The sequence below is a fragment of the Alligator mississippiensis genome, chromosome 9, assembly GCF_030867095.1.
Source record: "Alligator mississippiensis isolate rAllMis1 chromosome 9, rAllMis1, whole genome shotgun sequence".
In the NCBI taxonomy this organism is placed as follows: domain Eukaryota; kingdom Metazoa; phylum Chordata; order Crocodylia; family Alligatoridae; genus Alligator; species Alligator mississippiensis.
In genome coordinates, this window is record NC_081832.1 from 949,790 (window position 1) to 962,180 (window position 12,391).

At 46.7% G+C, this 12,391-nt stretch overlaps 1 protein-coding gene across 3 annotated transcripts in view; it reads left to right on the forward strand.

The window, feature by feature from the left end:
* Positions 1-12,391, forward strand: part of RPRD1B (regulation of nuclear pre-mRNA domain containing 1B) — a 46,900-nt gene that overhangs the window by 23,288 nt on the left and 11,221 nt on the right. The window contains exon 7 of one of the 3 annotated variants that reach the window (XM_006259187.4): positions 9,809-12,363. The exons of the other annotated variants lie outside the window; for them this stretch is intronic. Coding sequence (XP_006259249.1) covers positions 9,809-9,958 — 150 coding nt within the window. The 3' untranslated portion in view covers positions 9,959-12,363. Of the gene's footprint in view, positions 1-9,808; positions 12,364-12,391 lie in introns of those variants that run through there. 3 annotated transcript variants of the gene reach the window in all.

Genomic DNA, 12,391 nt, shown 5'->3' on the forward strand with positions numbered 1-12,391 from the left:
TGCGGTGGAAGGACTAAATGCTTTAGCTCACTGAACAGTAGAATTGTAGCTTATTCTGAAAGCAAGCACTGATTAGGAAGGGCACTTGTGTTGCACAGCGCCAGCTTTCTCCAGCTACAGCAAATATTGAGTCAGTTTTCATTACTTTGACCAAAAAAGGCAAATAACATCTAAATGCTATCAATCTTAATTAGAGCCTCCTATGCAACACGGCAACAGCTAGGCACGTAGAGTACAGGCTGAGACCTCTGAAAGCAGCAGTCTCTTTCAAGTGTTAGCTGTTTGGTAGAATCGAAGGGCTTTTGGCCCAAATCTTCAGATGCATTTTCAGATCATGTTTAATTGAAGAATATTGGGCTTTGTGTAAAAGATGACACCTGAATTTTCTGTTGCAGGGCACTCAAGCAGTTTAGTCTGGAATAACTAAAACCAGTAGCCTTAGGACAGGGTTGAATACTACTGCTAATGCCCAACCCTGAATGGAGAGGAGACAGTGTTTTGTTTTCTCAGGTTCTGTATAGGTTCTTGTATTGCTCCCCTTCCTGTACTAAGTGAGCATCTTTGTGGCATATTTAAGCAGTATAGTATGTCGTGTGTTATCTTATCCTCTGTAATGGACTGTAGAAAATGATATATGTTGCTGTATTTTAGAAGACAAGGTCAAATAAATATAGCTTGTATTTAGAGCCAACGATGGCAAGGTTTGCAGCTCTTAGTTATTATGGGAGCTCATTCCAGTCTCTGGCCAGCCCCACAAAAGCTGTCTCTTGTGGAGAAGAATCTGCCTGGCTTGGAGAGAGCTCCAGAGAAATAAAGCTGTCAGTGGTGGCCTCCATTCTGGAACTTGAGTTGAGTTTCTCGAACTCCATCACTGCAGGTGTATTGAACATCTGGAAGGTTAGGACTGAGGCTGAAAAGATGATTAGGCACATTAGAGAACTGGGAACAGGTCCAACATGTTCGCACCAGGCCGTTTTGTGGAAAGACGGCTGCAACCTTCTGTACCAGGGGAAATTTCCAACGACTGAAGTCTTCATGCCCAGGGATCGTGCACTGCTGTAGTCCAGCCATGGGGTGATGAAGGCATAAATAACTGAGGCTTGTCCGTCCCTGGCTCCTTGTGCATGTTGAGAGTTGTTCTGTGAATCTGCATCCAATGAAAATCTCTCTTGTCTTTTCCAAGAAAAAAAAAAAGGTTGGAGCTCTTACTTGAAGTTGTGCACTTCTGTGTCAGGCTTGTCATACCCGCTATGGCCAAGGCCTCAAGAAGTCAGGGTTCAGATGATGCTTTTCACATGCACAACATCCTTGACAGTATTGCAGCATTCAGCGTGGCATTTCTTTCTTTGGAGCAGGGTTAATTACTCCAGTTACTGACTCTGGCTTAAGGTTTTGACGCTGGCAGCAGAAATCTTTAGGAGGATAAGATGTAGAACCTTAATACTATATTTGGGCAGATGTCATGCCTCCTGTACTTTTCAGTGACCCTCTAATGCTATGATTTCCTTAATGTCAGCCTTGTCTGGAAAGATTCAACAGTAGGGTATTAGTGTCCTGTCTTTAGACTATAGCTTTCAACTCGGCAACGTCTGGGTTTTGTTGTGCCTGTCGGTCACTTCAGCTCAGTCCACTGCCTGATGTAGCACAGGTGTCTTTCTGCTCTTCTCTTGTCATCTCCCTCATCAACACAGTGTCTTCTAAGCACCAAGACAGATGGCAGTTATCAGCTGGAAAGTAGGTAATATCTCTAGTGCAATCTTTGCCCAAATTGGCAGCCTTCTGGGCTGTCTCAGACCCTTCGAGTTAACTTGCAGGCCTGTTACCCTGAGAAATGTCCCTGTACTTTCTCCTTCCCAGTCTCTGACTTTCTCTGAGCCCGGTTGTTTGTCAGCTTCTGGGATGGGTCATGTCTGTGGGCACCTCCCGCAATACGATTAGCAATTGGTTTTGGGGTAGGTGACACTCCTGTTAACCTACCTGTAGGGCAGACCTCTCAGAGCAGTGCAGAGCTGTGCTCAAGGGGCTTGACTCAATTTACCATTGATGCATGTTCAAAAGCCATTTAATCGCAGATGAAAAGCATTTACCTCATGGGACTGGGGGGTGCAGGAATTGCTCCGTGTAGGGCACATCTCTAAATAAGGGTCAGCTGTTAAATGCTCAGAACTGGTGATTCTCAGGTGGATATTTTGAAGCTGCTCATCTTAAGTGTAGGGACAGAAAGCCAGAGTCTGCACACCTCTGCAGTGCTGAAATCCAGGACTGATGAGCATGTTTGATGAAAGTTTTTGTGGGTAGAATTGGCATTTACTTCCTCAGGCTCAGCAAGGCATTTCAAACATTTAGGCAGGAGAATCTTTCCAGGAAGGGAGGAACGACTTTTTTTGTAAAGGCAAAAAGGGAATGATGCTGAGCTTCTAGTGGTGCTTGTTTTCTTGCACTGATGACTTTCTGCTTTCCTGCTTTCGCAGAGGAGGTTGGACCAGGCGACCTTTGAGGTCTCTCCCAGCGCTGCGATTCCATGACGTCAGCCTGCGGGCTGCGCTTGGAATTTGTATCGCCTCCCTCCCCGTGTCAGACGCTTTGCTCGCACTGGCCCTCTTGCCCTTCTCCATTTTTCTCCTGCCTGCAGTGAGAAGAGGGCAGGCTTTCTTGTTGCAGAGCCTCCTCTGCGTTGTGGAGCTCAGCAGTCCTGAGAGAGCTCTGCCCTTTTGTTCCGCTCCCAGCTCAGCATCCATCACTGTCTGGCAGATTATGAACGACAATTTTCAGATAGCCTTCTGCCAAGAAGCTGCAATCTCCAGACTCAGCAGTATTCCCCTTCTGTCTGTGAGCATGCATCGGACAATAAATACCTTTTGCTGTCTATATTCTGAATATACAGGAACTTGTGTACTACCAGCTCTTTTACAGTACGTTCCTTGCTCATTTGCCGAATTTGAGCAGACCGCTCCATTTGCTGTCATTCAAGGGATGGCTCTGTATAAAGTAAACCTTGCCATTGCTTGTGAAGTCACCATTGCTCAGGCTGGAGCAGGAAGGGCTGCTTTGCCCTCTGTGCTGCCCAGCATCCAGGCTCCTTTTCTTCTATATTGGCACCGGCGTCCTGCCAGAGAAATGCGTCATAGTGTAGGAATGTGCACATGCTACTTGGGCTCTCCGTGGAGATCTGTCCTGCCTCGGCTTCCATATTTTTGCTCTTGTTTCTTTTGCAAGGCTGAAGGATAAAAGGAGAGACCATCTGCCTTCTCCCCTATTTATCATTCCTGGTCTCCTTTCCCTCTCCACCAATTTTCTTGTCCCGTTTCAGTATAGGAAATCTGCTCACTGCCCTATGTTGTCTGGGTTTCACTCCTCTCGAATCCCTGCCTTTCTTCATTTGAATGGGATTTAAGTCATAACCCCTGACTCCAGTTTAGTTCAGGGTTTGTCAGCCAAGGGTATGGCCGTTGGGGGTACACTGATCCAAAGAGGTTGAAAACCCCTGGTTCAGTTCTTTACTAGTTCAGTTTCCTCAGCTGCCTCCATCTTAATATGAGCTCCTGTGCACCAGCTCCAAGGCCTTCCAGCACCTTTCCTACTTGGAGGTGCAGGAGCTCTTCTCCCTTGAACCCCTCTCTGGAGAGGGAACAACAGCAGTTCATGAAGGAAAAAAGGGCTATTTTCATCTGTACCGCTGGTTGACATTGGGCCAGTTTAATCCTGGGATCACAGAAGCACTTCTCAAGCAGTATGATAGAGCTGGGAATTGATCACCTTCCTACCAAAAAACCTAAAAAACCCCCTGCTCCACCAAGTTTTAAACTGAGACCACTGGGGGACGGGGGACTACCGCCACTGCTGGCCCGCTGAGCAACCTTTGCAAAGCCAGCAGGCCAAGGCACTTAAGGGAGACCACCCCTGCCCCAGCCCTGGTACAATCTGTGGGCAAGGCAAGAGCCCCCAAGGGGGACACTTGCCTGCCTGTACACAAATGCCAGGAGCTTGGAAGATAAGCAGGAGGAACTCATCCTCCTGCTTAACACAAACAATTACAATGTCATAGGGATAATGGAGACCTGGTGGGACTCCACCCATGACTGGACCACGGGGATAGATGGCTATACCCTGTACAGGAGGGATCGTGTAGAGAAAAGGGGCGGGGGTATAGCTCTCTATGTTAAGGAAAGCTACACGTCCCTGCAAGTTGATATTGGTGACCAGGGTGGACGGCTGGAGACCCCCTGGGTTAAAATCCGTGGGGAACACGGCACAGGGGACACGATGGTGGGAGTCTACTACAGACCTCCCACCCAAAGTCCTGAGCTTGACCAGGAGTTCTCCCAGGAACTGGCTGAGGCCACATGCTCCAGGACCATGGTTATCATGGGTGACTTCAGCTACCCAGACATCTCATGGGAGGATCACTCAGCAAAATCCGAGCAGTTGCAAAGCTTCCTATCGTGCGTGGATGACCTCTACCTGACTCGAGAAGTCTACAGGCCAACGAGAGGTAAAGCGCAGCTCGACCTAATCGGTAACCTAGTGATCGATGGGAAGCTGGGTGACAGCGACCACGAGCTGATCACCTTCACCATCCGCAGTAAAGCTGGCAAGTCAGTCAGCAATGCAGAAGTCCTTGCCTTCAGGAAAGCCGACTTTGACAAGCTCAGGAGGCTTGTCAGGCCCTAAGGGACCACAGCCCCAGGGGGAGGGGAGTTCAGGAAAAGTAGTTGCCCCTCAAGGCAGCGATCCTCAGTGCACAAGCTAATTCTATTCCATCTCAAAGGAAAGGCAGCAAGAGGGCACAGCAGCCCCCCATGCTCTCCAGGGATCTAGCAGACCCCCTGAGGCTAAAAAGAAAGGCCTACAAGTGATGGAGGATAGGATTCACCTCCAAGGAGGAATATTCTGCACTGGTCCGGTCCTGCAAGGAGCAAACCAGGACAGCCAAGGCTGCAACTGAACTCCATCTAGCTTCAAGCATCAAGGACAATAAAAAGTCCTTTTTCATATATGTGGGGAGCTGGAGGAAAAGCAGGGGAAACATTGGACCCCTGCTAAACCAGATGGGACAACTGACACCCAGGAAAAAGCCAGCCTATTAAATGGGTACTTTGCGTTGGTCTTTCATCAGTCCCATGGGACGCCCATGCCCGCTACGGGACAGGGAGGTCTGGGTGAGGGAGATCCCCTGCCCTTCATCAATGCTGACCTCATGAAGGAACACCTTGAGAAGCTGGATACCTTCAAGTCAGCTGGCCCTGACAATTTACACCCCAGGGTACTCAAGGAGCTGGCGAGCATCATAGCTCAGCCCCTGGCACGGATCTTCGAGAGCTCCTGGTGCTCTGGTTTAGTGCGTGAAGACTGGAAGAAGGCCAACGTGGTGCCTATCTTCAAGAAAGGGAGGAAAGTGGATCCGGCTAACTATAGGCCCATCAGCCTGACCTCTATCCTGGGGAAGGTCTTAGAAAAGTTTATTAAAGAGGCCATCCTTAATGGACTGGCCGACGCCAACATCTTAAGGGATAGCCAGCACGGGTTTGTTGCGGGTAGGTCTTGCTTGACCAATCTCATTTCCTTTTATGACCAGGTGACCTATCACCTGGACAAGGGAGAAGAGATTGAGGTCGTATATCTTGACTTCAAAAAAGCCTTCGATCTGGTATCCCATGATCACCTCTTGGCTAAACTGGCCAATTGTGGCCTTGTGTCCACCACGATCCCATGCCCAGGAAATTGGCTCCATGGTGGGACCCAGAGGGTGGTGGTTGACGGAAGTCAATTGTCATGGTGCCCTGTGACCAGCGGGGTCCCCCAAGGTTCTGTCCTTGGACCCAAATTGTTCAACATCTTCTTTAATGATGTGGACATTGGAGTCGGAAGGAGACTGGCCAAGTTCACTGATGACACCAAATTTTGGGGCAAAGCATCCACACCTGAGGACAGGAGGGTGATCCAGGCTGACCTGGACAGGCTCAGCAAATGGATGGATGAGAACCTGATGGTGTTTAACACTGAAAAATGCAAGGTCCTCCACCTTGGGAGGAAAAACCTGCAGCATCCTTATAGGCTCAGCAGGGCTACACTGGCTAGCACTACGGAAGAAAGAGACTTGGGGGTCATCATTGACCACAAGATGAACATGAGCCTGCAGTGCGATGCTGCAGCTAGTAAAGCAACCAAAACCCTGGCTTGCATCCATAGATGCTTCTCAAGCAAATCTCAGGACATCATTCTCCCCCTGTACTCAGCCTTGGTGAGGCCACAGCTGGAGTACTGCGTCCAGTTTTGGGCTCCACAATTCAAAAAGGATGTGGAGAAGTTGGAGAGAGTCCAGAGAAGAGCCACGCGCATGACCAGAGGTCAGGAAAACAGACCTTACGACGACAGGCTGAGAGCCCTGGGGGTCTTTAGCCTGGAAAAGCGCAGGCTCAGGGGTGATCTGGTGGCCACCTATAAGTTTATCAGGGGTGACCACCAGTATCTGGGGGAACATTTGTTCACCAGAGCGCCCCAAGGGATGACGACTAGGTCGAACGGTTATAAACTCTTGCAAGACCACTTCAGACTGGATATAAGGAAGAATTTTTTTACTGTTCGAGCCCCCAAGGTCTGGAACAGCCTGCCACCGGAGGTGGCTCAAGCACCCACATTGAACTCCTTCAACAGGAAATTGGATGCTCATCTTGCTGGGATCCTGTGACCCCAGCTGACTTCCTGCCCTTCCTTTGGGCAGGGGGCTGGACTCGATGATCTTCCGAGGTCCCTTCCAGCCCGAATGTCTATGAAATGGATGAGTACGTTTGCCCCTGAGCTCCTGCTGCACTTTAGCCTCGTAAGCAGCACATTTGGTTTATGAGCCTGGTTGAACCTCATTGCAATCCCATCCTTCCAAAACATTATACTGTGTATGTTCATGTAGGCGTTTGATATATAACGGTCTGTTATTCCCTCAGCACGGCAAATCTATACAGATTCAAAAGAAGACGCAAAAGGAAATTCTTATTTGTGTGCCTGCTGGAAATTTATATTATCCATTTATACTCCCACTCCAGGTGTAGGAATATTCTGCATTATTATAATTGACTCTCTGGTATTCGTGCTATTCTACTTCAAAGCAGTAAACAGATGAGAACATAAACCCATCACTCATGACTGTAGGAAATTCTCTGCTTTGACATTTGGGGAAGGTGGGAGAATTTCTATCATTGAGAAGACGAAAGAGATTCTGATTAAAGCTGTAAACCCTTCCAAAAGTTGTTTCTCTCTAATAAATGCCCATATTTTCTTCTTCAAAGATGAAGGATTCTGTAGTAAACTGCTCGTCTCTTCCTACCAATTAAGTAAGAAATCAAAGTAAATATTAAAATTGACTGTGTGGAGGCCTGTTTAGCATACTCTTTAAACTATAACTTTTGTTTCTCACAGATTACACCATAGTTTAGAAAGCACTTAAAAATGAAGAGCAAGCAGTTGAAAACATGAGGAAGAGCAAAAGTCGATGGGCCAATATGGATTAAAATAACCATCTTCTGTGTCCATTTGATATCTTAACGCTTTTACCCCATTTTCTGCAGAGAGAGTGCGCTCTCAGGGATCATGTAACTTTGTGAAGTGGATAAAAATCTTAACCGGATTTTCCAAGTAGACTGAGTTTATTTAACACGTCTGGGTATGAATGCAAGAGACTTCTCAAACAGTCTCAGAGTCCTTGCCAGTCTGTTGGAGTGGATGTCAGGCGGTTTTCCAGGTTCTCGGGCTGCTCGCTTTCCTCCGTTTTCCACAACAAGGGGTTAGGTGCATCGAGAAACTCCTCTTCAGACTGTGGAATTCGAGGCTGATTTCTCTAGTGTTTGCTTTCTGGGCTTCTGTGTTGGTATTTACTCCTGGGTACCAGGTTCCTGGAAGAAGTCTTTCAAGTGCCCTCCTCAGTATCTGTGGTCCTTCCAATATGGCCTTTGCTATTGCTGGTTTCTGAAAACTGCCAGTGACTATATTTTTGTTGTTTATCTCTGTCCCTCGATTTTTTTTGCATGCACATTTGGTGATCGTGTGCTTAATTCCGAGTTACTGCTAATACATCAGTCTAATGCTAGAGCTGTTATGGTCAGTAATCAGTTGGCTAATACAGTATAGATAAGCACTAATAATGCAAACTGCCTAACAGTAATGATTTCTCTTTATTCTCAGCTACTTTTATAGCCCACGAGGGAGTATCTACCTAGATTGGTTTTGATGCCGTTTTTTAAAAACATAGGGAAGAAAAGAGATTTCTGTGAGCTGGGAGATGACAGCTTTGTCTCTCACATACGTTTTTGGTAGAAGTTGATCTTCTTCTGCTGTAAGGGGGCACATTGACCTTCTGCAGATAGCTAAACCCCATCCAGCCCTATCACTCGTGTCTGAGGAGACCCTCGCCGCTTTCTGTGCCTGCGCCGTCATTCTAGAGCAGGGTGTAATGATCAATCGAAACGCACAAAATAGGGTGGATGGGACAACTTTACAGTCCAAAACGGCTGATTGGAAGTTTGGCGCTCTTAATGGGACTAGCCATCACTACCTTAGTTGGATCTTGTTCCCTTATGATTGCAGATGAAGTCTCCATGCTGCTTTCTAGGCTTGGCAGAAAGATGGCAAACATGCTTACAAAACTAGAGTATAAGCTGCACTGTTAATTTAGGAGGCAGTTAAAGGAAACCTTTGTGATGCTTTGAGCCCTGTTGCAGCCATGCAACCCAAGGTAATCTGGTTTTTTGTTTTTCAGATTCTCAAATTGATTTCTTAGATGAAGTGTGAAGAGCACAGTGCCTCTAGTAGTGATTAAGCATGCCAGCCACTGAGCTCTCTGCTAGTTTGCAGGGAAACTCGCACCCTAGGGACCACTGGACTGCCTTACCAGTAGCAGGTGTATATGTCCAGGAGGGGCAGATCCAGGATTTTTCTAAAGGGGGGGTGTGTGAGCAGTGATTGGCACTGCAGGGGCAGCTGCACCCCTGCTCCCTGCCTCCCCCCACCCCAGGGTGGGCAGACTGCACGGTGGGAGCAGCAACTGAGGTCTTCTAAGTTCCTCATCCAGGTAAGTCTTCCCTCACCCCTGCCTTCCTCTCTGCACAGCAGCATGTCCTGTTCCCTCCCTTCCTATTTCACCCCTTCCCTGCCTGCTGCTCACCACACTGTGCCCAGCTGATCTGCGGGGGGAAGCGGAGGGGTCAGAGCTGCTCCTGCTCTGCTCTGCTCTAGCCAGGCTACATGTGGAGCCCAGCTCAGCTAAGGGCAGCAGCGGCACCGGCAGCAGCAGGCAGTTTCCTTCCTCAGTGCCTGCTCCTGGGCTGGCAGGGATGAGGAACCTGCCCGCTGCTGTCACTGTCCCTTCTGAGCCTGGCTTCCTGCAGAGCCCAACTGGAGCAGGGAGGAGCAGCTCTGAAGTCTCCCCTGCCTCCATGCATGGGCAGCCTGTAGGCAGGCGAGCAGGGGCAGCAGTGGGGACATGCTGCTGAACAGAGGGGAAGGGGGTGGGATTCCTACCCAATTGAGGAACTTAAAATGGTCCCCAGCTGCTACTTCCATGGTGCGGTCACCTGAAAGGGGTGGGGGGGAGGGGGTGCCTCCCCCTCTGAATCCACCCCTGGCTCTCGAGTGCTGCAGCTTGTGGAATCCTTGTCAGTTTGTGCTGGGAAAATGAGCTGGGTGAATGTCGACAGCTATTGTCAGAGCTAGTGTTCTGCTTTCTGCTGCAGCCAGAGCTCTGGGAAGCTCAGACCGCATGCGCTGGCATTTATAAAAACCTATTCTTAATCTTCGTTCCCTTGTCTCTTCCCCTCAGGAGTATAAACAGAAGCTCGCTCGGGTAACCCAGGTCCGCAAGGAGCTGAAATCCCACATCCAGAGCCTTCCAGATCTGTCGCTGCTACCCAACGTTACAGGAGGCTTGGCACCTCTGCCGTCAGCTGGTGACCTATTTTCAACTGACTAGGACAAATGGTGCCCACATTTACCAATTCCCCTTAGTACCAGCAGAAGTAAGAAGACTCTCTCTGGTGTTGACTGGAAATCCAGTCTTCCAACGATCTACCATGGGAAGGGACATGCAGACCTATTTTTCAGACTACCAGCTGTGCATGCTCTCTCTGTATATTGTCTCATGTTGAGGGGAAGGTGAAGTGTGTCTGTGTGTCTGTGTGTGTGTATGTGTGCGTGTGTGCATGCGTGTGCACCAGTGTGTGCACTCCGAAGAGAGGGGTATAGAGTCCATATATATTTTGAAAAGACGAACCTTACTCACATTTCCTGTACTCAGATTAGTTTCCGTTTGCTCTTAGCACTTGTTACTCCCACAGAAGTCACGAATCGTGTACATATACCTTGGAAGCTTTCAAAGAAATGTTGGACTTGATGACACTTTTTTTTTTCTCTATAAAAGTATCAGATTATTTCTCAATCAGTTTTGTTTGTTTTAATCTGGTTTCTGAGCTTCATATCCCTGAGCAGTTGAATGGCTAGTGTCCTTTACAGGAGGGCGTGTGCATATGTACTGTACCATACCAGGGCAAGAAGGATGCGACTATACAACCACGGTACACCCGAACCTTTCGTTAGACCTGTACTTGCTCTTACTCTTGTAGGAGTTGTACGAAGCTGGTTCCTATTTGGTATGGTGCCTATGTGTATAAAGCGCGACTGTGGGCAATAAAAATGAACCATTTTCTTGTGCTAAGGGATAGTTTCAGAACTTATACTCTGCTGAGCAGTGCAGAACTGGATATTACCCAAGCATGAGTGAAGTCAATTCTGTTCCGGCTCCTTTCTTTTCTTTTTATATTTATACCACATTTATCTTCTCTGTATTATATAATCAAGAAATGTCCATGAAAGTTTTGGTTTAACTGCCACAGTCATGGGATATACAACTAGTGATAGCCCATCACTTTCACTTCCTTTGAATTTGAGGATGATTTTATTGAAAACCTTAAGGAATTTAGTTTCTTTAGCTTAAACAAAGTGATTTGCCGAACTGAAGTTTAAACGTGGTATAAATATCTTATGTAGAGAGTATCAACACGTGCAGACTTGTACGTGGGCACACATTCTCTCTGCCCATACACCAGTATACATGCACATATAATGTAGGAAGGTGTGCTTAATTTTGAATCACATATTAATGTAAGTTGACTTTTTTTTCTTTATATTGGAGAAAACTAAAAACAAAAAATGTACAATGCTCTCGTCTAATACCACGATCATGCCAGCTAGTATTTTACAGCTCCCATGGGTGTAGTCAGGTTTAAATTTTTGTGTATTAGCTCTAACAAACAGACCTCTCTGCTCATTGAAAACCATTCCAATCTGGCAATGTATCCTGTTGAAATTCAAACGCCTCTTGCTAAGATATTGCGAGATGCTGGAAACACTTGATCTAGTAATGTAGGTTTTTGTAATACAGAGGCTAAAACTAGTAAGGCTAGCTGTGTTGTATTTGTGCCTCGCTTGTAGTCTTAAACTGCTGTTTTCAAAGGTGTGAGAGGAAACCGATAGAAATATGAAACTCATTCTGTGTGCTCATTAATTTATTTTACAGGGAATTCAGTGACTTTTATTTAGCATTCAGCTAAACTGAATGAACTAGCATCTCTGGCTTAGCTGGCGAAACGTCCATGTGCTTTTCCATACCGACACTTGCTTTTTTTGGCCCTTTATTAAATTTCTTGCTGCCCATCTCTGGAGTCTGTTTTCCCCTTGGCAGAACTCTCCTCTTCCATGAATTGATGCAATTGGACAGTCCTTTGTCTAAATATTTTTGGACCATTTAAGTGCTATATATTCTCTGCTTTTGCCAAAAAAACCCTCGAACACCCAAACCAAAAGATGCACTTCTGTCCTGTCCCAGCTCAGCAGAGTTAGCCCAAGGCTATATTTCAACTGGTAATCATTTCCGACCAGCAATTGACTGCATAACTGTTATATGACAACAATGAAGCAAAGCTGTCGTAGAACTTAGACAATTGTGTTGGCATCTCAAACTGTGTGGGGCAGATTTTTCTGTGAGAGAGTTGTATTTTTTTAATTGAAATGTTTTGATTTTTTTTCTAAATACATGTGTGTGCGTGAATTGTTTTGGTCTAATTTAAATGAAGTCTTGTGGTTTATAATTTTATTTGGTTTTGCTTTTTGGGCAAAGGGTGCACCTAGTGACCTGAGTGGAGCTTTCTCCAGGTCAAACAGATTTTTCCCCAAAGCGTGTGTCTTTTTTAACAAAATTTAAATCTGTACATGAACTGATTTAGGAATTAATTTAGAAGTATAGGCTGCCATTTGTGGCAGCAGTATATTCTGAAATGTCTCATAGATATCTATTTTTGAATAAAGAGGGTGTCGTTGAAAGGCAGTTGTTTTATTTTTATTTTTCTAT